The sequence below is a fragment of the Schizophyllum commune genome (assembly GCF_000143185.2).
Source record: "Schizophyllum commune H4-8 unplaced genomic scaffold SCHCOscaffold_4, whole genome shotgun sequence".
Lineage (NCBI taxonomy): Eukaryota > Fungi > Basidiomycota > Agaricomycetes > Agaricales > Schizophyllaceae > Schizophyllum > Schizophyllum commune.
In genome coordinates this window covers 1,970,889-1,990,782 of record NW_026089541.1, presented here as the reverse complement: position 1 = coordinate 1,990,782, position 19,894 = coordinate 1,970,889, and the positions used below count along the sequence as shown (strand labels likewise).

At 58.0% G+C, this 19,894-nt stretch overlaps 5 protein-coding genes across 5 annotated transcripts; 3 read left to right on the top strand and 2 right to left on the bottom strand.

Moving 5' to 3' along the window:
* Positions 1-275: 275 nt before the first annotated feature.
* SCHCODRAFT_01169744 (nucleotide-binding domain-containing protein) lies at positions 276-4,613 on the top strand (the record flags this gene model as incomplete). The annotated part of the gene is made up of 17 exons (XM_003033315.2): positions 276-471; positions 539-668; positions 725-876; positions 935-999; positions 1,059-1,094; positions 1,153-1,259; positions 1,332-1,556; positions 1,610-1,724; positions 1,823-1,945; positions 2,003-2,163; positions 2,217-2,362; positions 2,730-2,892; positions 2,944-3,030; positions 3,089-3,337; positions 3,390-3,788; positions 3,840-4,035; positions 4,224-4,613. The coding sequence occupies 17 exons, from the start codon at positions 276-278 to the stop codon at positions 4,611-4,613; spliced, it is 2,940 nt and encodes a 979-aa protein (XP_003033361.1).
* Positions 4,614-5,004: 391 nt separating this feature from the next.
* On the top strand, positions 5,005-8,166 carry SCHCODRAFT_02572694 (TFP11-domain-containing protein). Its single transcript, XM_050343854.1, has 4 exons — positions 5,005-6,197; positions 6,248-6,473; positions 6,527-6,887; positions 6,937-8,166. Exons 1-4 carry the CDS (start codon positions 5,019-5,021, stop codon positions 8,060-8,062), a joined length of 2,892 nt encoding a protein of 963 aa, XP_050201156.1. The 5' UTR covers positions 5,005-5,018; the 3' UTR covers positions 8,063-8,166.
* SCHCODRAFT_02497764 (uncharacterized protein) lies at positions 8,095-9,753 on the top strand (the record flags this gene model as incomplete). The annotated part of the gene is made up of 2 exons (XM_003033313.2): positions 8,095-9,453; positions 9,505-9,753. The coding sequence occupies 2 exons, from the start codon at positions 8,095-8,097 to the stop codon at positions 9,751-9,753; spliced, it is 1,608 nt and encodes a 535-aa protein (XP_003033359.1).
* Positions 9,754-10,759: 1,006 nt separating this feature from the next.
* Positions 10,760-15,008, bottom strand: SCHCODRAFT_01121744 (CNH-domain-containing protein). The gene is made up of 7 exons (XM_050341056.1): positions 13,889-15,008; positions 13,107-13,838; positions 12,296-13,055; positions 11,977-12,245; positions 11,704-11,923; positions 11,569-11,652; positions 10,760-11,515 (listed from the first exon to the last, which is right to left on the bottom strand). Exons 1-7 carry the CDS (start codon positions 14,846-14,848, stop codon positions 11,082-11,084), a joined length of 3,459 nt encoding a protein of 1,152 aa, XP_050201155.1. The 5' UTR covers positions 14,849-15,008; the 3' UTR covers positions 10,760-11,081.
* Positions 15,009-17,337: 2,329 nt separating this feature from the next.
* Positions 17,338-19,649, bottom strand: SCHCODRAFT_02618997 (carbohydrate esterase family 4 protein). Its single transcript, XM_003032739.2, has 6 exons — positions 19,217-19,649; positions 18,891-19,167; positions 18,648-18,789; positions 18,298-18,596; positions 18,150-18,246; positions 17,338-18,097 (listed from the first exon to the last, which is right to left on the bottom strand). Exons 1-6 carry the CDS (start codon positions 19,578-19,580, stop codon positions 17,837-17,839), a joined length of 1,440 nt encoding a protein of 479 aa, XP_003032785.1. The 5' UTR covers positions 19,581-19,649; the 3' UTR covers positions 17,338-17,836.
* Positions 19,650-19,894: the final 245 nt, after the last annotated feature.

Below are 19,894 nucleotides of genomic sequence, written 5' to 3'. Positions count from 1 at the left end.
AGTTGCAGGCTCCTTGACGGTAGCGGTTTTGGAATCCTCGAAGATAAATTTTTCCATATATTGAATCCTGACTTGAAAGCAAAGGGCGAGAACCCGGCTTTCGAGTCGATAGGCGCCGTATCTTATCCCTGTCGGTAAGTTGTGCTCACGAGTGGGACAGCCGCGGCGTGCGTCGTACGCATTTATAAGTCTCTGAGGAAGAGACTCTTCTCTTTCTCTGACCTGTGATCCCCCTCTGCACGTATCCCAACTCATACGATTGCGGACCCTCGTCGATGGAAGACCTAAAGTCGAAGAACGTGCTGATCGTCGGCGCCGGCGTTGCCGGTCTATCGACCAGTCTACACCTCGCTCGTGCCGGGGTGCCCGTCACGGTCTTGGATTACCAACCGTACAACGTCAACGGCTACTCACCGAGCAAGGGATGCGATGCTGCTAGCGCGGATGTGAACAAGATATTCCGGGCGTCGTGTGCGTACAATTACTTGTCATACATCCACTCATACATCTATAAAGCAATGTACTAACCCGCTGTCAGATGGCAAAGAGGTTGAATACCAGAAGCTTGCCTTCGAAGCGCGGGATATCTGGGCCCAGTGGAACAAGGACCTCGCGTCCACTCCGCGTGAGAACCTGCCAGAGGCGCTGACACCTGATATGACCATTTTGTGGGTTTACTTCCTCATACATAGTCGTTCCCATTTACTTATCGAGACTCGCCTAGCCATGAATGCGGCGTTGTGCGCATTCCTCATCACCCGACGGCGCCTGTCACCGAGTTCGAAAAGGAGGGCATGCAGACCTTGAGCGATGAACAGCGGTCTAAGCACTATATCCTATCGTCTGAAGAGGACAGGAAGCGGGCAAACGGCGCGGGTGAGAGGACGTGGCTCTGTTCAATGTTTGACTTCGTGCTGATCAGCCTGTTATGTAGGTCTACTCGACAAACTCGCTGTCTTCAAGTGGGAAGGCGATGGCGTGCTCGATATGACTGGCGGTGTAAGTGAGTTTTTGTTTACAAGTGTCGAACATCTACTGACGCTGCTCACCCTGTGCAGTATACGGTAGCAGACAAAGCCTGCGCCTACGCACAGGTATATGGCTTCTATATGTCGCGAAATATTTCGGTGTTGACGCTGCTGTCTGTCGCAGTATCTCTGCACCAAGGCCGGCGTCAAGTTCGTGTTTGGCGAAGCAGGCAAGGCGGTGAACCTAGTGAAGGAGGGCGGCAAGGTCGTCGGCGTGAAGACGATAGATGGGTGAGCCTCAGTTCTTTTCACTCGCAGTCATCTCTCGTACGTCTCCTAAGCCTCGAGCTCACCGTGCGTCAGGCAAGTACACTCCGCCGACCTCGTCATCCTCGCATGCGGCGGATGGACGCCGTCCCTGCTGCCCGAGGTCTGCGACCGGTTGGAGACCACCGCAGGCTCCGTGGTGCAATTTCAGCTTCCGCCGAAGGTGCGTGATTGTGCTATGCATGATTTCGAGCAGCCGCGCCGACCTGGACTTACACAGGAGAAACGCCCGGATCTCTGGGACAAATTCTCGCCGGAGCGGTGCGTATTATGCCGCGAATGATGTTTCTACGCCGCTCAATTGTTATGTCTAGCTCTGTCGTCTGGACTAAGGGCTTCAACAATGCCAAGGCGGCACCGCGGGCGAATATCTACGGCTTCCCTCGCACAGAGGACGGGATCATCAAGATTGGCTACCGCGGGATCAAGGTCCGTGACGTTCACCGGGGCAAGATATAGTCATGCTGCGGCACAATTCAATAGTGGGAGCATGCAAATAGCTTCAACTGTGCTGACCGCTCATGCAGTTCACCAACTTCGTCGACCACCCTCTGGCTCCTGGGCTTCGCATCAGCTACCCGAAGACGAAGTATACCCCAGAGAAGGAGAGCAGGGTCCCCGTGATCTCAATCGAGGTCGTGAAGGATACGGTGAGCGTCTACTCCTTAAACTGGCGAAGGTCTTCTGCTGACATATTCTCGCCACAGATCAAGGAGATCCTCCCCGACCTCGCTGAGCACGGCAAAATCGTCGACACACGTCTATGCTGGTATTGCGACTCGCTCGACAACAATTTCCTCGTCGACTACGTGCCGCAGTACGGTGACAGTCTAGCGGTCGTCAGTGGTGGTAGTGGGCATATGTTCAAGTGCGTTTGTCTTTATTCAGTGTCGCCCCCATGATCCTCAATAAAGACCGCAGATTTCTGCCGGTACTCGGCAAGCACGTACTTGACGTGCTCACGCACAAGGACACGGAGTACACCCAAATGTGGAAGTGGCCTATGCCAGAGAAGGAGACAATTCCGTGGGTGGACAAGACGAACGGATTGGAGCAGGGCGAGTTGGGTCCGAGGGTGCTCAAAAAGGTGGTGATGGCGGAGAAGGAAGATTGGAACTGATCAACAGCTGTAGTGGGTGTATGAACACACAAATATGCACGACAGACACGCATATGTCTTGTTCTACCCAGGCAAATACTCGAGTTTGACAAAGTTCAACTTTGCACGTGAACCTCGGTGTGACTCATCACCTGAGCATGGGCGATCAATCAATCACCCAAGTGATCGACCACTATGTCGTTCCCCCACACCCATCTCCTGCCAGGACCTTCGCGCACGATATGTATATCTGGGCCTCATATTTCTGTGCTGAATACTATGTAGGGGCCTAACTAAATATCCTTCGCAACTCTATTGACTGAAATACAGCACAGGCGCTGTGGTCGCGTCCGTCGAGCGTGAGGACACCGAAAAGTCGAAGAATGGCCCCATTCGCGTCGCTGCTGCGAACAAGGCGCAGACGCATCTAGCGACGTCCTCTGATGATAAGCGCCTGCGCGTCTGGGAGGTCGAATCGCTCAAACTACTGAGCGAGAGGTACGTGGTGCGCAGGAGCAACTCGATCAAGGCACTGATCGTCTAGCTCAGGGAGCTCCCAAAGAAGGCCACAAGTGTGCTCTTCACTCAGGATGGGCAGACTATCCTAGTCTCGGACAAGTTTGGGGACGTCTTTGCGTGCGTCTACATCCGTCAGCATGATCATCAGCCCCGTCACTAATTCGCGAACTCATAGGTACCCCCTCCATCCCCCCGTCGAAGAGCAGAAGCAAGAGCAGGAGAAGAAGCGAGAGAAGGACGGGCTCGCCTCTCACGAGAATCCCTCAAATGGCGACTTGGTCCTCGGCCACGTCTCCTTGCTCACGGCGTGCATCCTCACCCACGACGAGCGCTACATCATCACCGCCGACCGCGATGAACATATCCGCGTCAGCTGGTACCCGCAGGCATACGAGATCGAGTCCTTCTGTTTGGGGAATGAAAAGTGCGTACCTTTCGCGGAGTCTCACGAGCGCAAGTGAACTCACTTCCCGTAGGTTTGTCTCCGCCTTGCACATCCCCGCGTCCGTCCCAGATCGCCTCATCTCTGGTGGGGGCGACCCCGTACTACGCGTCTGGGACTGGATGAACGGCACCATCGTGCGCGAGATCCCAGTCCTCGACGTGGTCGAGCCCACCATCAAGGTCAAGTCCCTCAAGCGCAAATGGGGCGACGACGGCGAGGGTTCCGCCCCGCGCAAGAAAAAGCGCAAGGGGAAGGGCAAAGGGAAGGACGTCGCCGATGCAGCGGAGGACGCGGCGGAGGGTACTCCTGAACAGGCGGCTGAGGCGTCCAAGGCAGAGGAGGAAGGCAAGACGGTGCTTGTGGTGCACAAGATTGAGACGTTGCGGGCGGGTGAGGGGCAGCCTTTGCACGTTGTCTTCAGCGCGGTTGGGTCAGCCTGTTCTCCTTCGTGCTTATCTTGACGTACTGACGGATTCCGAAGCTCAACTGCACTTTTCGCATGCCCCTTCGATGAGGAGGCATCGGCGGGTGTACAGGCCTTTGACTTCGGCGTCCCGGTTCTCGACTTTGCGACTTTGCCCGACGATCGCATTCTCGTTTCGCTTGATTTCCAGTGGGGCGACGAGGCCTCAAGAACAGGGTCGAGCGTGAAGTCCTTGCAGCTTGTCGATGGAAAGGTTCGTGTTCGCCCCCGGATACGAGAGTTTGCTGTGGGCGCGCGTTAGTGGTCCCGGCAAACGCTGCATTACTCCCCACTCAGAAGACAATTTGCTTTGGCTCAGTCCTTCGTGCAGAGCATTGTTAATCCCCTCATCTTTCCCCGTACTTCACTTTCAAACCATGACACTGACTCAGTCCCCTCCAGCTCACGGAAGTCGCGGAGCAATCACCCCTCGTCACTACCCTCAACACCACCTGCCTCAAGCCCGCCACCAACGACGCTCGCGACGCACTTGACCTTTACGGCGCCCTCGCCTCCATGCCCAAGTTCAACATCCCGGCGCAGGAGGACGAAGGCGATGCGACGCCAGTTCCTGACGAGCCGATGACGAAGCGCCAGATGGGTCGCATGAAGAACAAGTCAGCGGTGTTGGCGAAGAAGGCCGCTGCGTCGGGCGGGGTAGCAGGCGGCGCAGAGACAGTTGGAGGTGCGGCGAGAACGGACGAAGGTGTAGAAGGCGAGGAGGAGGAAAGGGACAGCAAGCGTGCGCGGTCGGATGAGGGGGAGCCGGCAGGTGAGAGCATGGAAACATAACTCCGTTTGCCTGTATTTTCGCTCGCTCGACGCCGCCCAAAAACAAGTCACTCTGTCGACGTACGAAGTACAAAGTGAACAACAGTTGATACTGGCTCGCAAAGCCCCGTATAGCAGCCAGCATTGATTCACTTGCCAATTACATTCAAGTGCACACACTCAAGTACTAAGCAACTCGTTACTATACTGAAGACCGTGGCAGGGTGGAGCATGCAAATATCTCAAATTCTAATAGCCATGAGCACTTCTGCCGCGTAAGACCTCAAGGCGATGTACTTGTAGGCTGGAGAGAGAGAAACCTGGGCGAGGATTGAACGTGACCACGTGTGAGAGCTCGGCAACGTCCGATGTGATGAGAGAATGGGCGCCTTGCGCCGCCACCAATTGTCCTACCCCGCCAACACCATGGCACGCCGTCGCAGACTCCTCGAGGACGACGTGTCTGACTCCTCAAACGACGATGATGACGACCTAGACGACTTTGACGGAAACGAGAACCCCGACGTACGCGCCGAGCGAGAGCTCTTCCGCAACCCGCACAAGCGCAAGCGCAGACGCCAAGACTTTGACTCTGACGATGAGCAGCCTGCTGCCTCTACCAGCAAGCGGCGCGACTGGACAAAGGCACCCGCGTTTGTCTCCGGGGACAAGAAGGTCGACCTCGATCGCGACATGCACGCGGACGAGGATGGGGACGTGCGCATGGACGAGGGTGAGGACGACGACAACGGCGCTGCGTCCGATGACTCTGAATCCTCGACTTCCAGGCGCGCGTCTCCGAGGGTGCGGGAGGAAGAAGAAGAGGAGGAAAGCGCACCACGACCGACAATGGGCCGTGGGGGGATCGGTGCTGGCGGGGGAGGAGGGATCGGCGCACGAGGCGGGATCGGTTCTCGTGGTGGCCTTGGCTCAGGAGGAGGCATTGGACCTGGCGCAGGACTGGGCTCTGGCGCGGGACTGGGCAGCAGGGGCGGGATAGGCGCACGCTTCGGCCTAAAAATGAGCACCCAACCAGACTCCGAAGCCTCCAATCCCCCCTCCTCTGGCACCTCCACACCCGCCCCTCCCGATGATGTCCCCTCCGCCTTCGGTGGCGGCGCGCGCCGCTCCTTCCTGTCCTCATCCTCCGCCCCCAAGAAGCCCGCTCTCAGCGCGCAGGAGCGAGCGCACTTCAGCAACCTCTCCGACACATTCGGCGCGCGCCTCCTGCAGAAGATGGGTTGGGAGATGGGCACGGGCCTGGGTACGACAGGCGAAGGCATTGTCACGCCCATCGAGACGAAGATGCGCCCGAAGCAAATGGGTATCGCGTTCAAGGGCTTCCGCGAGCGGACTGAGCAGGCGAAGCGCGAGGCACGGCGGCGTGGGGAGGATGTCAGCGATGATGAGCAGGACCCGAAGGCGAAGAAGGCAGCGATGGCTCAGCGTGAGCAGCGCGAGCGACGCGCCGACGCATGGAAGAAGCCGAAGAAGGTCAAGACGAAGGTCGAGCACAAGACCTACGAGCAGATCCTTGCTGAGGCTGGCGAAGAAACGCCTGTCGCGGCGGGCGTGGGTCAGATCATTGACGCCACTGGTGCTGTGGTAAGTGGTGACAACCACGCACACTGTACATCTTTGCTCATACTTCGCAGCCTAGAGAAGTCTCCTCCCTCGCAGACGTCGCTATCAACTCATGGAATATCACGAATGACTTGACGCGCATCCCCGAAGTACGGCACAACATACGACTCATCGCGGAATCATGCAAGAGCGATCTTGACGGGCTCGCGCGCGAAGCCAAGTCCCTCGAGCAGCGCAAGCAGTATAACGCCGTAGAGGACAGCCGCCTACGCAAGAAGGTAGAAGTGGAGGCAGATCGTGCGTGCAGCTTGCATACTGTCTCATCATTCTCTCGCTAATTACTCTCCCAGTCATCGCCGCCCTCCAACGCGTGCAAATAGTCGCAAATGAGATAGGCACAAAGTCTAAGGAGGTCTCGTCAAGTTATGACGTCTCCCTTGATGCCTTCGACCCTCTGTTCGACAAGCTGACCGAACAGTTCCCTACGGACTTCGACAAGTATCGGTTGGATGAGGTGGTCGTGGCTGCCATTGCACCGCTGTTCCGGCGGTTGGTAACCGCTTGGGATCCGTTGGAAGAGCCTACTGCATTCATCAGCACTTTCCGGAAGTGGAGGCGCGTGTTGCGCGTCAATGCGGAGAGTGAGAAGCCGCCGGACAGGCAGCTTGAGTCGTTTGGGTCGCGGGTGATACCCACGACACCAGTTGTGATGTGAGTTCCCTTTTGCGAGGCAATGAACATGCGCTGACGATGTCAACAGCGAGAAGCCTATGACGCCTTTCGAGAGTCTCCTCTGGAATGTGTGGCTACCGAAGGTCCGCTCGGCGATCAACAACAGCTGGTCTCCTCATGGTCCACAGCCTGCGGTGAAGCTCTACGAAACTTGGTCGTCCTTCCTTCCTCCCTTCATCCGCGATAACTTTCTCGACCAGCTCATCCTGCCGAAAGTCCGCAAGGCCGTTGCAGAGTATAATCACAAGAAGGACAAGGTGTCGTTGCAGACCATCGTCTTCCCATGGCTTCCACATGTTGGCCTTCGCATGGAGGATTTGCTGGACGATGCACGTCGGAAGGTCAAGAACATGCTTCGTGGCTGGACCGTGGGCGAAGACATGCCGCAAGGTCTCTCCGCCTGGCGCGAGGTCTTCGACAGCGGCGAGTGGGACCTCATGCTTCTCAAGTACGTCGTCCCCAAGCTCGGCGCCTCCCTCCGCGACGACTTCCGCATCAACCCGCGCGAGCAGCAGATGGACCCGCTGCAGCGCGTGCTCGCGTGGGCGCCCCTCGTCCGCGGCTCCGTCTTCGCGCAGCTCCTTGAGACCGAGTTCTTCCCCAAGTGGCTGGACATCCTGCACATCTGGCTCGTGCAGCCGCGCGTCAACTACGAGGAGGTCACGCAGTGGTACCGCTTCTGGAAGGGTGCGCTCCCGGAGGACGTGCAGAACCTGGACGGTGTGCAGAAGGGCTTCACGCGCGGGCTGCAGCTGATGAACGACGCGATCGAGCTGGGTCCGGATGCGCCGGCGAAGCTGCGCAAGCCCGACTTCCGCGCGGAGCAGGCAGCGGCTGCCGCTGCGGCCAAGAGGACGAAGCCTGTGGCCACTGCGGCGCGTCCCTCGGCGAGGACGCAGGAAGTCACCTTCCGCTCCATCGTGGAGGAATACGCAGCATCGCACAACCTGCTCTTCATCCCATCCGGCAAGGCGCATGAGCTGTCGCGGCTGCCGCTATTCCGCGTCAGCCGCACAGCAGACAACAAAGGTGGGATACTGGTGTATATACTGGACGACGCGGTGTGGGCCGCCGCGCAGGGCACGGGTGGCGAGAAGGAGGTGTACAAGGCTGTATCCCTGGAGGAGATGGTCGCGCGGGCGAACGCGTCCTAATCGGGAGTTGTAGGTCCACTTCACGTGATGTAATGATTGGACCCACATGCGAGGTTGAATCAGAATTTAGATTACTTCCGGTCCAACTCACCCCTCTTCGTGCGCTCGTCTCCGTCGGTATGGCGTCGGCGTATTCCCCGTCGACGACCCTGGTCAATTCCTCGGATCCTTGGGTCTCTGCGGTACCCGTAGAGATCTGGGAGAACATCTTCCGAGAGGCGGACCGGGAAGGCCTGCTGGAAATCCTGCTCGTTTGCAAGGGCTTCCACCTCGTCGGAAAAGGGGTTTTCTACAGAAACCTGCGCTGGAGCCAGCCCCAGAAGATATTGGACGCGCCCGGGGAACTGCTCAGTAGGGGGATTCCCCTACAGGCCCCACGGTCGCTGGTTTTGAGCGTCCATCTCGTCGATCCGCACCAAGTTGCGGTGCACGAGTGGCTGCCTTTGGCGAGAACCCGAGTCGTTGGGCTGGATGGCTCGTTCGTACCTTTGGACGACAGAATACCGCAGCAGGGCTTTGCGCACCTCATGCACAACTTCGGCGTCACCATCGACCGTACAGACCACGCCTCACTTCCTTTGTACAGGAAAATACTTACCGACGTCATCCACCTCCCCCGGCTCAATCACTTGTCACTGCAGAATGCACATCTGCCGAGAGAGGTGTACTCGACCATCGCCACTCTTCATGAGCTACAGACGCTCGACTTCGTCAAGTGCACGCTCCCCTTCGCGCTCGCGAGTGCCTTCCCGACACGCTTCCTCAACTTACCTATCGAGTCGCTCACCATAGATCGCACGCTACTACGTCGCGGCTCGCGGGCGCAGGAAGCGACCGTCTTCACCATCCACGACCCCCTCGTCCACCCACTCTTCATGGCGACAGCGCACAACCTCGCCTCCCTTACAACTGGGTGGAAGGAGTCCTTTATAAGGATCCTTGGGCAGAAAGCCTCTTACCCCAGCCTTCGGCACCTACACGTTGGCTTCCTTTGGGACAGCGCGAACAGCAGCGGGCCCTTGGTTCTCACCAATTTTCCGCGCTTTCTCGCGTATTGCCCAGGTCTTCGATCGCTGGAGATCGCGTCGCCCGCGCGCGACTCGCAGATGAGTACGGTGGATTTACCAGCGCTGGAACGCTTCGAGGGACCAATGTCCCTTGCGCGTGCAATTTCGGCGCCCGTGCTGGATGAGCTTGTCTTGTCCGACATCCGGAGCGTTGACAGCGAGGCCCTTTTGGAGTTCGTACATGCGCTTCCGCGTACCATCCAACTCTTGTCTGCAAAAGTGGACAAGTGGGACGTACAGCTTCTGCCCACGCTGGCGGATTGCGTGCCGCGACTGCGTACATTGCATATCACCTACCTGAATCATGACGGCAGGCCCTCCGCGGTATGTTAGATTATCCTACTCATAGTGCCATCGTCACTGACATTCCTCCAGCAGTACCTTAACAATATGGGGGATGCGCATCTTGTGCGCTTCCGTCAATTGCACACGCTGAGGATTTACATGGCCATGTCGGAGCTTGGGCGGACAGCGTCCGAGCTGGCGCTCAAGTCTAACACAAAGGAGCTTGCCTGTCGCTGGAGTATTCCTTGCGAGTCCTTGCGCATCGTCCAGCTTTCCGAAAGTTCCGTTTGGGCGCTTGATACGCAGCTTCACGATTGGCAGGAAATCACATCGCCCTGATTACTTCCGGATATATTCCCTAACTAGATGACTGTACTTTATGCTTGACTCTACGTGTTGCTCACAGCGAACGTATTTCGGAGCTCGTACAGTTCTTGAACTAGTCAGAACTTGATGAAGGATGTTTGCCGACACGAAGGGCGCACGGGGAAGCACTAGTCGCGACTTCGCCGCTATGTGGTGCTTGTAATACATAGGTGCGGCTGATACATGTCACGTGTTTTCAGAGGAACTTGGGCGCAGCTTTCCTGCCCTCGAGCAAATCCTTTGTGTACACATTCTCGACTGCGAGATGGCTCTAATGAGCAACATGGACACCTCTAACGAGTAAAGACTCGGATCTGCATCTGTTGAAACTATCTCTTCCTTCTCGGCAAATGCCGCAACCCTCGAGCTCAAATTATACTCCAAAATTCAGTCAATGACCTTCTGCGTACCCTTGAACCTGTTGCCCGCCCCGGTACCCCCGACTATCAAGAGGACCACGCCTACGAGGGCTGGTGAACGGCCGGCATGAGACATAGATCCATGTCGACCAAGGGGATCTGGGGTGTGGATCGTGTGATCAAGCGTGTGCCTCAAGAATACAATGAGCAGTAGATAGTTCTTTTTTGCTCTTACATGTTCATACTGTAGTAACTCTATAAAGAGTTACCAAAGTTTGATAATGTAGGAGTTGCTCAGCTCTAGATCTCCGCGCCAGATCACGGCCACAGAAGGACCATAGTCGTACCAGTGCTCGGACGATCTGCCTACGCAAGCCGGATTCATATTTACTATCACCATGCTAGTGGTCTTCCATGTCAAGGCTGCAGTATGTCTTTCACAGCCGAGGGGATGATCATGGTTCTGTGAGCACCTCTCGAGACCATACTGTGCAACTATATGCAAGACCCGCTCACCGAAGACCATGGTCAACTTCTGCGTCCCTGAACCACCTGTCCACTGCTGCCCTGCCCTTCACAGCTTCCACGAACCTCGAAGTAGATGATCAAGCCTATGAGGTAGTCTCCCCCGAAAAATCATTGAGTATATATCACAACAATGAGAGATACTATGCTACTTAGTACGTACTATGCAAGAACGAAGATAAAGAGAACAGGGACTAGTGGGGCGAGGTCGTGAGTAGCACGCGGACATAAATCAGATCGTGCAGGCAAGAGACGCCGGCGGCGCCCTCGCAGGAAGAGAAAGGTGATAAGTTAGGTAGTGCGATGCGGGAAGAGAATGAGAGACGATAGGGGAAGAGATCAGTCATCATGTACAGAGGTTGGGGATCGCCGACGAAAACAAGACAGCGGAGAGCACGCGTGCGCGACAGCTACATACTACCTCGGCATGGACCGCACCGACGCGGTGTCCGACACGAACTGCTGCTGCCCGGGCGGCGGCATGGTGGGTCGGAGGGTAAGCACCTTGTCGTCTGAGACGAGGATGATCTCGTCCCGGCCGACGCCCTGGACGTTCCGCATATACGGATTGGGCGTAGGGAACTGCTGCATATACGGCTGCTGTGGTGGTCGTTGCGGGTAGCCGTATCCAGGGTTGGCATACGGGTTGTAGTCGTAGCCGGTGTGCGCCGGCGGCTGGTATGGGTTGGAGTTATAGTACATGCTGCCGCCGTTCTGCACAGAGGGAGGGGTGTCGGCGAAGAGGAGGCGGAGGTTGTTGCCCTGGATGACCTGGGACATGTGGCCGGTCTCGATATGTCGGATCTCAACAAAACTGGGTTCGAAGGCGAGAACATATGGTTCGTGAAGAGCTAAGCAAACAGTTAGCTCGCTGCACTGGATGATCAGCAGGAATTCGACGTACCAAACCCTGTAGGATTGCCTTCCCAGTACACCATGAAGTCCTTGCGAGATCTCCTGCCAGTCTTGTTCACGTAGAAGGCAAATTCTGTTGGACATCGTAAGCGAAGGATCCATAATACACTACACCCTCACTCACCATCGTAGCAGAGCAAGAACTCGTTCTGTATTCTGTAGATCGCCATGGGTCGCAGGTTCGTCTTGCTGTGGACGAACTCAAGACTCTCGTCGTTCGGGTCAAGGAGCCCTTGCGTATCGAGCGTCTCCAGATCGACGATCTCGAACCCTCGGGAGCATCCAACACACATCTTCGTCTTCAGGTAATGAATCGAGGTCGACTCAACGGGAATGTAGAACTCCTGGAATACGCGTCAGCGAAGGCGTCATGCATGGACGTGCGTAGCAGGCATACCCTGAATAGCTTCAGCGTGTCGTTGCCGCCCTGCAGAAGCTTGCGGAAGGTCGGCTTTGCCCGTCCGCGAACGTTCTGGTCGATGGGTTCCAGGGTCTTGAACGTACTGGAGAGCTGCGAGCTCTTCACGATGCACACCAGCACTCGCCCCAAGCAGAAGCCAGCCTTGAAGAAGGACGTGTGCGACGAAATGCGCTTCGCCCGCTTCAAAGGCGCCATTGGGTCTATGGGGTCCAATGCATCCAAAGGGAATGTGATAACTTGCCGCTCTGCGAGACTATGTTAGCCCGTGCGACGGTGAGAATGATGAGACACCCACCCGACAGCACGATCAGCAACTGGTAGTCCTCAAGGACGTCTACCTGGCTGACGTCGAGCAGCGCAACGACCTTCTGCGGCTCCCTCCCCGGCTCGCGCAGGTCGCTCATATATACACCGTCGTCCGTCCCGTACACGATCCTCCTGCCGCCCGCAAACGGCGCAGCGCAATTGACGCGCCCGCCGCCCCATCCCGCGCCACTCGGGCCCATCCTCGCCGCCGTCGCACTCACACCATTCGAGCGCGACTGGCTCGGCCTCGTCAGGTGCGCCGGCCCCGAGTGCGGCAGAGGGTCCACCCGTCCACTGGAGAAAAAGCCCTCGCTGATGATGTGCATCTCAAAGAACCGGCTGCGGTCGCGCATGACGGCTTGCTGCTTGAGGATCGCCTCGACCCACTTCTTCTGGGCGACGGGCGAGGGAGCGTAGAGGGTGAGATTGTACGCCTTGCGGCCGAGGTGGGTGAAAGAGATCCAGTAGGCGGCTTTGTCCTTGTCTGAAGCTCCAGAGAATGGCAGGACGGACGACTTGTGGGTGATGGCGGAGTTGCCTTCAGTGGTTGCTGGTGAGTCACCGTCCGGGGACGCGTCCAAAGCGAGATTGGTGGCGGAGTGGCCAAGGGTGGAGGCGGGAGTAAGGGACAATGGGTTGCCGGCCGTGCTCATTGAGCCAAACGACCCGCGCCGCGTCAAGCCTTTCTTCCTGCCACCCGACATGTCATCCGCAGACGCCGCAATGGCCAAAAGCTCCAAAGGTATTGGCTGCGGATGGATCAGTTAGAGGGACCAACAAACAGGACGGGCGTTACGCACTCTTCGATAGACTTTGAACATCTCACCATGACCCTTCGCCTTGCTGGACTTCGCGAACAAGACCGCGTGGTCGAACAACCAAACCACAAGGTCGCCGCTCTCACCGCCACGCCGCGCCAGGGTGCCCTTGTACACCAGCTCACGCCCCTCGTCACGTAGTCGCAAGTTCACCTCGTCACCCTGCTTCCAGATGAGTTGCTGGTCGAGCTGAATCAGGTTGAACCGGTTCTCCGTCTTCCCGCTCTCCTCGTTGACGCGCTTGAGGAACTCGCGAACCATCTCAATGACCTTCGGCAAACCCTCCGCGTCCGGCGAGTCCGGTGGCGTATGCTTAAGCACCGCACCGAGAAGCAATGGGTACCTCGCAAGACGCGTCGTCGGCTTCGTCAAGTACGCATTCAACTCGAGCTTGCGCGACTCGGGCAATCGCTCCGTCGTCTCCACGAACTGCGCGAATGCCGGGTTCGAGCTCTTCTCCTTCTCAAACTCGTACTTCCCATACATCTGGTGCGCGCCATACGAGATGAACGGTGTGAAGTGCGGCACGGCGTCGAGGAAGATGTCGGATATCTTCTCGACGACGGCGTACGACTTTTGCCGCTTCGTGAGCGCGTCGCGCAGGCGCGTGTTGACGGCGATGATGTCGAAGACGTTCCAGAAGACCTGCTCGAGGAACTGCGTCCGTCGCTCGATGGGGATGACGTCCGAGTCTTGTAGACGCTTGATCCAGAACTGCAAGGCGTAGTTAGTAAAGAGGGGGGTGAGAGGATTTTGGCACGCACATCCCGCAAGTACTCCATGTCGCGCACGAAGTCCCGCTCGGTATAGATGACCTCATTGATGGCCTCTTGTCGCTTCTTCTCCTTGTCGGATACGGAGTCAACGATCTCCTTGGGTACGGTATGTATCCACAAAGTGGCCTCGCCGAGAGCATCTGCCTCGTCGCGGTCCTGCTTCTCAGCTTCGTCGTCCATCTCCTTCGCCTTGTCGATCTTCAAGTGTAGAGCCTCGGAGGATGGATGTTGCTGCTGATGCTGTTGCTGCTTGCTCAACCGCGCTTGCTGTTCCAGTCGTCGAGGGCAGACGATGGAGTAACATAGTGCATCACGCGAGCAAGTTGGACTATAGCAGTCCGTGAGCAGGGTGAAGACACCTGATGGCAAGGGTGACTCGTCCGCCTCCTCTTCCTCCGGTTGTGGTGGCGGTTGCACCGTCTCACCGGACACGAATGGACTGGGAAGGGTCGTACGGAACTGGTAGAGCTCATTGGGCGAGTCGCGCAGTCGATGGTCGTAAGTGACATCGTGGAAGAATTTTTGCGCGTCAAGCGCACGACCAAGGAGCAGCGCGAGCGTGCGATCGGTAGTCTTGATGATGTACGCGATCTTGTCAACAGCTTCTCGCCCATCGAACGCGTTCTTGTATGTGAGGCCGTCCTTAACGCGGTCTGACAGTTGGATGCGGTCGCGGAACGCCTCCGCCACACGCGAGAGCAGCGCGGGATACACGATGGGCGTCTTCCGCTTGTGATTGGGCGATTTGGGTCGCTTCGTCGCGGCAGCGGCGGTGGCGGTGTTGGCGTGGATGGTCTCAAAGACGGAACGCATGTTGTTAGAGGCGGCGGACATGGACATGGATCGGTCTTGGGCGTTACGCTCGCGCCGAGGGCCATTGAGGCGCGGCATTGTCCGCGTGGAGTCGGACGACCGGCGCGATGACGAGCCAGACGCGTCGTTGAGCATCGTCTCGGACCCCGAGGGGGAGGCTGAGACGAGAGAGGAGCGAACGGAAGATGGAGGATTGGCCGCTTGGGCTGCGGCGGTATCGACATGCAGTCGCCAGGGCAGCTCGCTGGGGTCGCTCGCCACACTCGCGCGATCGTCTGAGTCGTTGAGCGACGGGAGTGGGGGAAGCTGAGGCGGCACGGACTGCGAGGGTAGCGGCGGGAGCTGGGGCGGGGGGAGCGAGGGCGTGCTCTTGTAGATCTGCGCCTGGTACGCCTGCGCAGGCGTGAGGCCCGGATAGGCAGGGTCGCCCGCAGGCATCCGTTCTGGTGACCGCGGTGCGATGACTCCGGGATGGCCGGATACCGATCGCGCTCTCGCGTACGCGTTGGGCCCAGGCGGCGGCGGGCCTGGGGACGGTTGGAGGTATGGCGACGGAGCGTGGCCGTGGTAGTAGCTACCGTACGCCGGCTGGCGATACATGCTCGCCGCACTTGATTGTGTCGGAGGCGGAGGAGGCGGCGAGGGCTGGTGGTGCACCGCACTAGGACGGCCAAAGATGCTCTCATAGGCACGGCTGCGGTCTGGCGGTTGGCGCGGGCCCATCGGTGCTGCAGGCTTGTTCATCATCGTCGGCAGCGGCGGTGAGAACGCGGGAAGCGGGTGGTCGCTGTATGGTACGCTCTGCTCGTCGTTGAGTGTGTCGTCGAGGGCAGGGCGCGGCGACGCGGGAGGTCGTGGCCGGCGGGGTCGAGGAGGAGATGGTGGTATTTGGTGAGCGTGATCGGCCGAATGCGCGCCTGATGCCGTCCGTTCGTTTGCCCGTTCTGCACCTGCTCTTCGTCTCGAACCGTCATCCCGAGAACCTTCCAGTCCGCGTTCCGGTCAGTTGCAGCCGCGTTGCTGCCTTGCTCTTCTCTCCAGCCACCATCTTATCGCTCCCTTTCTTGCACTCCGGCGTTTCTCGGACTCGCTCCCGGCATGGGTCTCGACGCTGCGCCAATCCCTCTCATCGATTGCGCACGCGTCACCAGCTAGTCGTCCCCGCTCAGTCATTCCCTCGATACCCGGCATGGACTATGTCATCGACTACTCTCTGAGCTAGATCAAATGCTAAACGACCTTCCCTTGCTCTGGAAATCATGCGCGGCAGGACGCCTCGAATGCGCATGCTTGCTTCGCTCTCCTCAAAGTCGCACTGAAAGCCACGCTCGTGGAAACCGAATGGTCGCCATCCCAGGAAGACACGTCTCTATGCTCCCCTTGGGGCCCTGCATGATAGCGTCATGGCCTTGGAGTCAAGTTCAACTCCCAGCGGGTATCTCGGACGATCACGTGTATCATGGTTGCTTTTCGCGGTCCATCGGAATCAACTGGAGGTTCAAGACAACCTCGAGCAGCAAACTCAGCAACTGACAGGGCTCTCCATCTCATAGAACACTGCCCACGGCCAACTCTGCTCCTGTGATCCTGTCTCATATACGCGCGCAAGTCTCGATGGTGATCACCTGGAATGCCTGACGCTGGCACGCTAGGACCACGCCAAGTCTGCCCTTGCGCCACGCGCGACCGACAAACCGTCCCACACGCTCTCGACGCCCTTGACTAGCGCGTGGTCAATGCCCTGACTACCCGTCATGGATGACGATGGGTTCTCAACATACAGATCAGCTGGACCTACCGGGTTCTTTCAGCCTCAAATGGGTCCTTCGAGATGTATAGCGTATCAGAACTTCTCTTCTTCGACCGCACAGCTCCTATCGACGTCTTTGCATCTACCTCCCTCTCTTGTACAAATGACAGGTAAACATTGTAGCGCTTGAACGCAGTCTGTTCCCTGTTTTACATCGCCATTCCTTGCAACTTTTTTCTGTTCCTCTGCGTACAGAAAGCCGAGGTCCGCCCTCCATCTATTGTACAGTAGGTCGCCTCCACCTCAGACTCCTTTGGAGCTCCCCACTCGTCCTCCTGCTCTGTTACTCCTGTTTCACGCCCTTCTCCACTCGTATCGCGGTGGTGCTCTCGCGGACGATACCGAAGCAGCAGTCCCCGAAGACTGTGGCTTCTCCTTATTGCCGCGGACAGGTTGGGAGCAGCAGAAGGAATGACCGCGTGGTCATTGAATCTTGTCTTCTCCGGCGTCAATCAACCGACCATCTATGAAGCTATATGCAGTTTAGTCCGACCATGAAGGTCATCTTCTGCCACACGCCGCGAAACGGAGGATCTGGCATCCCATGAACCAAACAGAGACTACGGCGTCTACAGGATGGGAATCAGACGACGAACTGTGTATCGCCGACATCGGTATGAACAGGAATCGAAGCGCTAGCCATCCGTACCATGAAGTGATAAATGGGGATCCTATCCAACGACTCGAATGAGCTGAGATACGGCCACGTACAACACCAGTGCGATAATCGCTCTACTGCCCGTGTTTCGCAATGCGACCCAGCGGTACTTCCAATGGCTGCACAATTTCCTTACTGGCAGCATGCTGCGACCGGGCTGGGGACACGACGACAAGTTTGTTACTGGCGGCTACCCCCAGAAGACGCCTTACTTCTTCCCTACCGCAATCCTTATGTAGCCGGCACTTCACGCAAGGATGGACAGCTTCCGCGTATATACTGAAGCATCGTAGGTGCCCTCACTACTAAGAACAGTCCAAATCGTGCTCGCTCACAATTAATCTGTAGTTATCATGTAGAGTGCGTACGTAGAACTGTCCTGAAGAGAGAGGGCCACCAGCTCTCCCAGCACACTCCGCAAACCGTGCACGACCGCGTAAGCCATGCCCAGCTGTGCCCGGGCCTTCTATGTCAACGTCGATAGTAGTAGATGATAGTGGTAGCTACACCGGGTCCGTACGCACGTCCTCGCGTCCGCTGTCCCGCAGTCAGGGTGAATCAGGTAGGTATTCGAAGCGGATCACGAGTCAGCAACGCTATCCGAAGTCTCGTATTGCAAACTCTACAAGGACTCCACATAAAGCCAAGGTCGACTCTACAGGAAGCCCAAGACAGCGAGACCAGCGGCGGCGAGCGCGGATGCGCCGAAGCCCGGGACGGACATCGCGGAAAGGGCGCCATTGCCGTCGCCCTTGGTGTTCGACTGCCCAGCAGCGGTGGTATCGTTGTCAACGGTGCCATCGCCGTTGACGTCCGTGCCGGAGGTGTGGTTGGTATAGGGGAAAGTGGTGTTTTGGTTGGATTCGAGGTACATGTTCGTGGCCGGGATGCCCACACACTGAGAGATCGACTCGAGCTGGGGGGAGAAGTCAGTAAGCGGACCCTGAAAGGCTTGCGAAGCTGCTAACCGTCATAGGCGGGTCGTAGTTGAGGGCCGCGGGGAGGTAGTAGCCGACGTTCATGTCGACACTCTCCTCGTACAGATCGTGGGACAGGACGATGAAACTGAGTCAAAGATTAGGAACAGCCCGCAATTATTACCCGGAATGCACTTACCCCGTGTCGAGCTGGCTTGCGTTACCCAAGATGTGCTGGAACGCAAGGTAGGACTCGGGCGCCGAGACAACACCGCCAGCAATCTTCCAGTCGTTGGTGTCGAAGGACTCGCCGCTTGAGCCGCGAGACCAGATGATGGGCACCATACCCATGGCAAGGGAGATCGCACGGACACGGTCATCGATATCACCGTAAGGCGGGCGCATCGTAGTCGGGGTCACACCGAGAACCTGCTGGATGGCATGGCGGGCCCAGCCAAGCTCAGCAACAACTTGCTCAGTCGTGAGCGAAGTGAGAGGCTGAGAATACGTTAGCAATGGGCTCCCGAAGCGCGTGATGAGGGGCCGTACACGGTGAGACCAGGTGTGCACGCTGATATCATGACCGGCCATATACTCCTCGAGCAGGATCTCGGGGCGCTCGATGACACGCGAGCCGACGACGAAAAAGGTCGCGTGGAGCTGGTTCTCGTCGAGATACTTGAGGACCTTGCTAGAGGGGGATGAGCAGGAAGTATGCTAAGCGAGGAGCTCAGACTGACCCAGCTGTAGAACCCAAGTCAGCATCCTGTCAAGCGAGATGGATAGAAGTACGCACTGAACCTGGCGGGACCATCATCGAACGAGACACCCCAGTGCATCTTCTCTTCGCACGACGTGATATCGGTGTCGCGCGTGTAACCACCACACGTCCACCAGCCGCGTGCCTCGGCGTCCGACGCGGCATCAGGGCTGCCAGCGCAGGTACCGTCGGTCGTGGCAATGTCGGGAATGGTGAATCCGTCGAGCTCCTTCAGCCATTGCTTGACCTCGTCAGAGTCCGTAGGCGGGACCTGGTCCTGAGGGGGCCAGTCGCCCTGTTGGAAAACGACTGGGTGCGCTGTGAGTAGGGCGATGGTAGAGATGAGATGGCAACGCACAGGCAGACGGGAGAGCCGGGGCGCCCGAGACGGGGGCGGTCGCGCCCGGGGCGAAAGTGGTGGAAGCGCCCCATGTCGTGCCGCTGCTCATGCCTGAGAAAATGGAGGCAAGGGCGGGAACGTCGGACTGGGTGGGAGTAGGGGTGGAGGTCAGGCCGACGTCGCTGGCGGCACCAGCGCTGCCGGTCGGGGCAGCGGTAGCGCCAGCAGCAGCCGCTGAGCCCGAGGCAGCCGCTGACGACGCGCCCGTTGCAGACGCGGACGCGGACTGGCGCTTGGCAATGTCGGCATGGCGTTTGTGGGATTGTTCTGCGTTGACGGCGACGAGGAGAGGCAAAAGAGCGGCGAGAGCTTGGAGCTTCATGATGGTAGCGAAAGACAGAAGGCGCGACGGCCGAAAAGTATGGTGGAGGAAAAGAGGAAGAGGAGACGCGGACCAAACAACAACATATCCTCGTTATTTATTCCGGGAAAACCCCTCTCGCGTGGTTCCCTCCCCCCGCCGGCATGCAAGCTATCAATACGGATGATCTGCAAAAAATAGCCGCTCCCAGGCGGTTGCCACCTTCGTCCTCTGCGTCAACGCAAGCGCCCGGCGGCCCCGTACATAATCTGCGATTTTTCCTCGCTCAGCGGGCAGCCAGAGAGCCTCGACGGCCCCTCCGGCGGACCCGCCGA

Coding starts and splice junctions, on each gene's coding strand:
- SCHCODRAFT_02572694 (XM_050343854.1), top strand. CDS start 5,019: ATGGCACGCCGTCGCAGACTCCTCGAGGACGACGTGTCTGACTCCTCA. Junction 6,474..6,526: donor GGTAGAAGTGGAGGCAGATC/GTGCGTGCAGCT, acceptor TTACTCTCCCAG/TCATCGCCGCCCTCCAACGC. Junction 6,888..6,936: donor CCCACGACACCAGTTGTGAT/GTGAGTTCCCTT, acceptor CGATGTCAACAG/CGAGAAGCCTATGACGCCTT.
- SCHCODRAFT_02618997 (XM_003032739.2), bottom strand. CDS start 19,580: ATGAAGCTCCAAGCTCTCGCCGCTCTTTTGCCTCTCCTCGTCGCCGTC. Junction 18,790..18,890: donor GGTCCCGCCAGGTTCAGTGC/GTACTTCTATCC, acceptor ATCCCCCTCTAG/CAAGGTCCTCAAGTATCTCG. Junction 18,247..18,297: donor GCAAGCCAGCTCGACACGGG/GTAAGTGCATTC, acceptor TCTTTGACTCAG/TTTCATCGTCCTGTCCCACG.
- SCHCODRAFT_01121744 (XM_050341056.1), bottom strand. CDS start 14,848: ATGCTCAACGACGCGTCTGGCTCGTCATCGCGCCGGTCGTCCGACTCC. Junction 13,056..13,106: donor TGTTCAAAGTCTATCGAAGA/GTGCGTAACGCC, acceptor ATCCATCCGCAG/CCAATACCTTTGGAGCTTTT. Junction 12,246..12,295: donor GTTGCTGATCGTGCTGTCGG/GTGGGTGTCTCA, acceptor ATAGTCTCGCAG/AGCGGCAAGTTATCACATTC.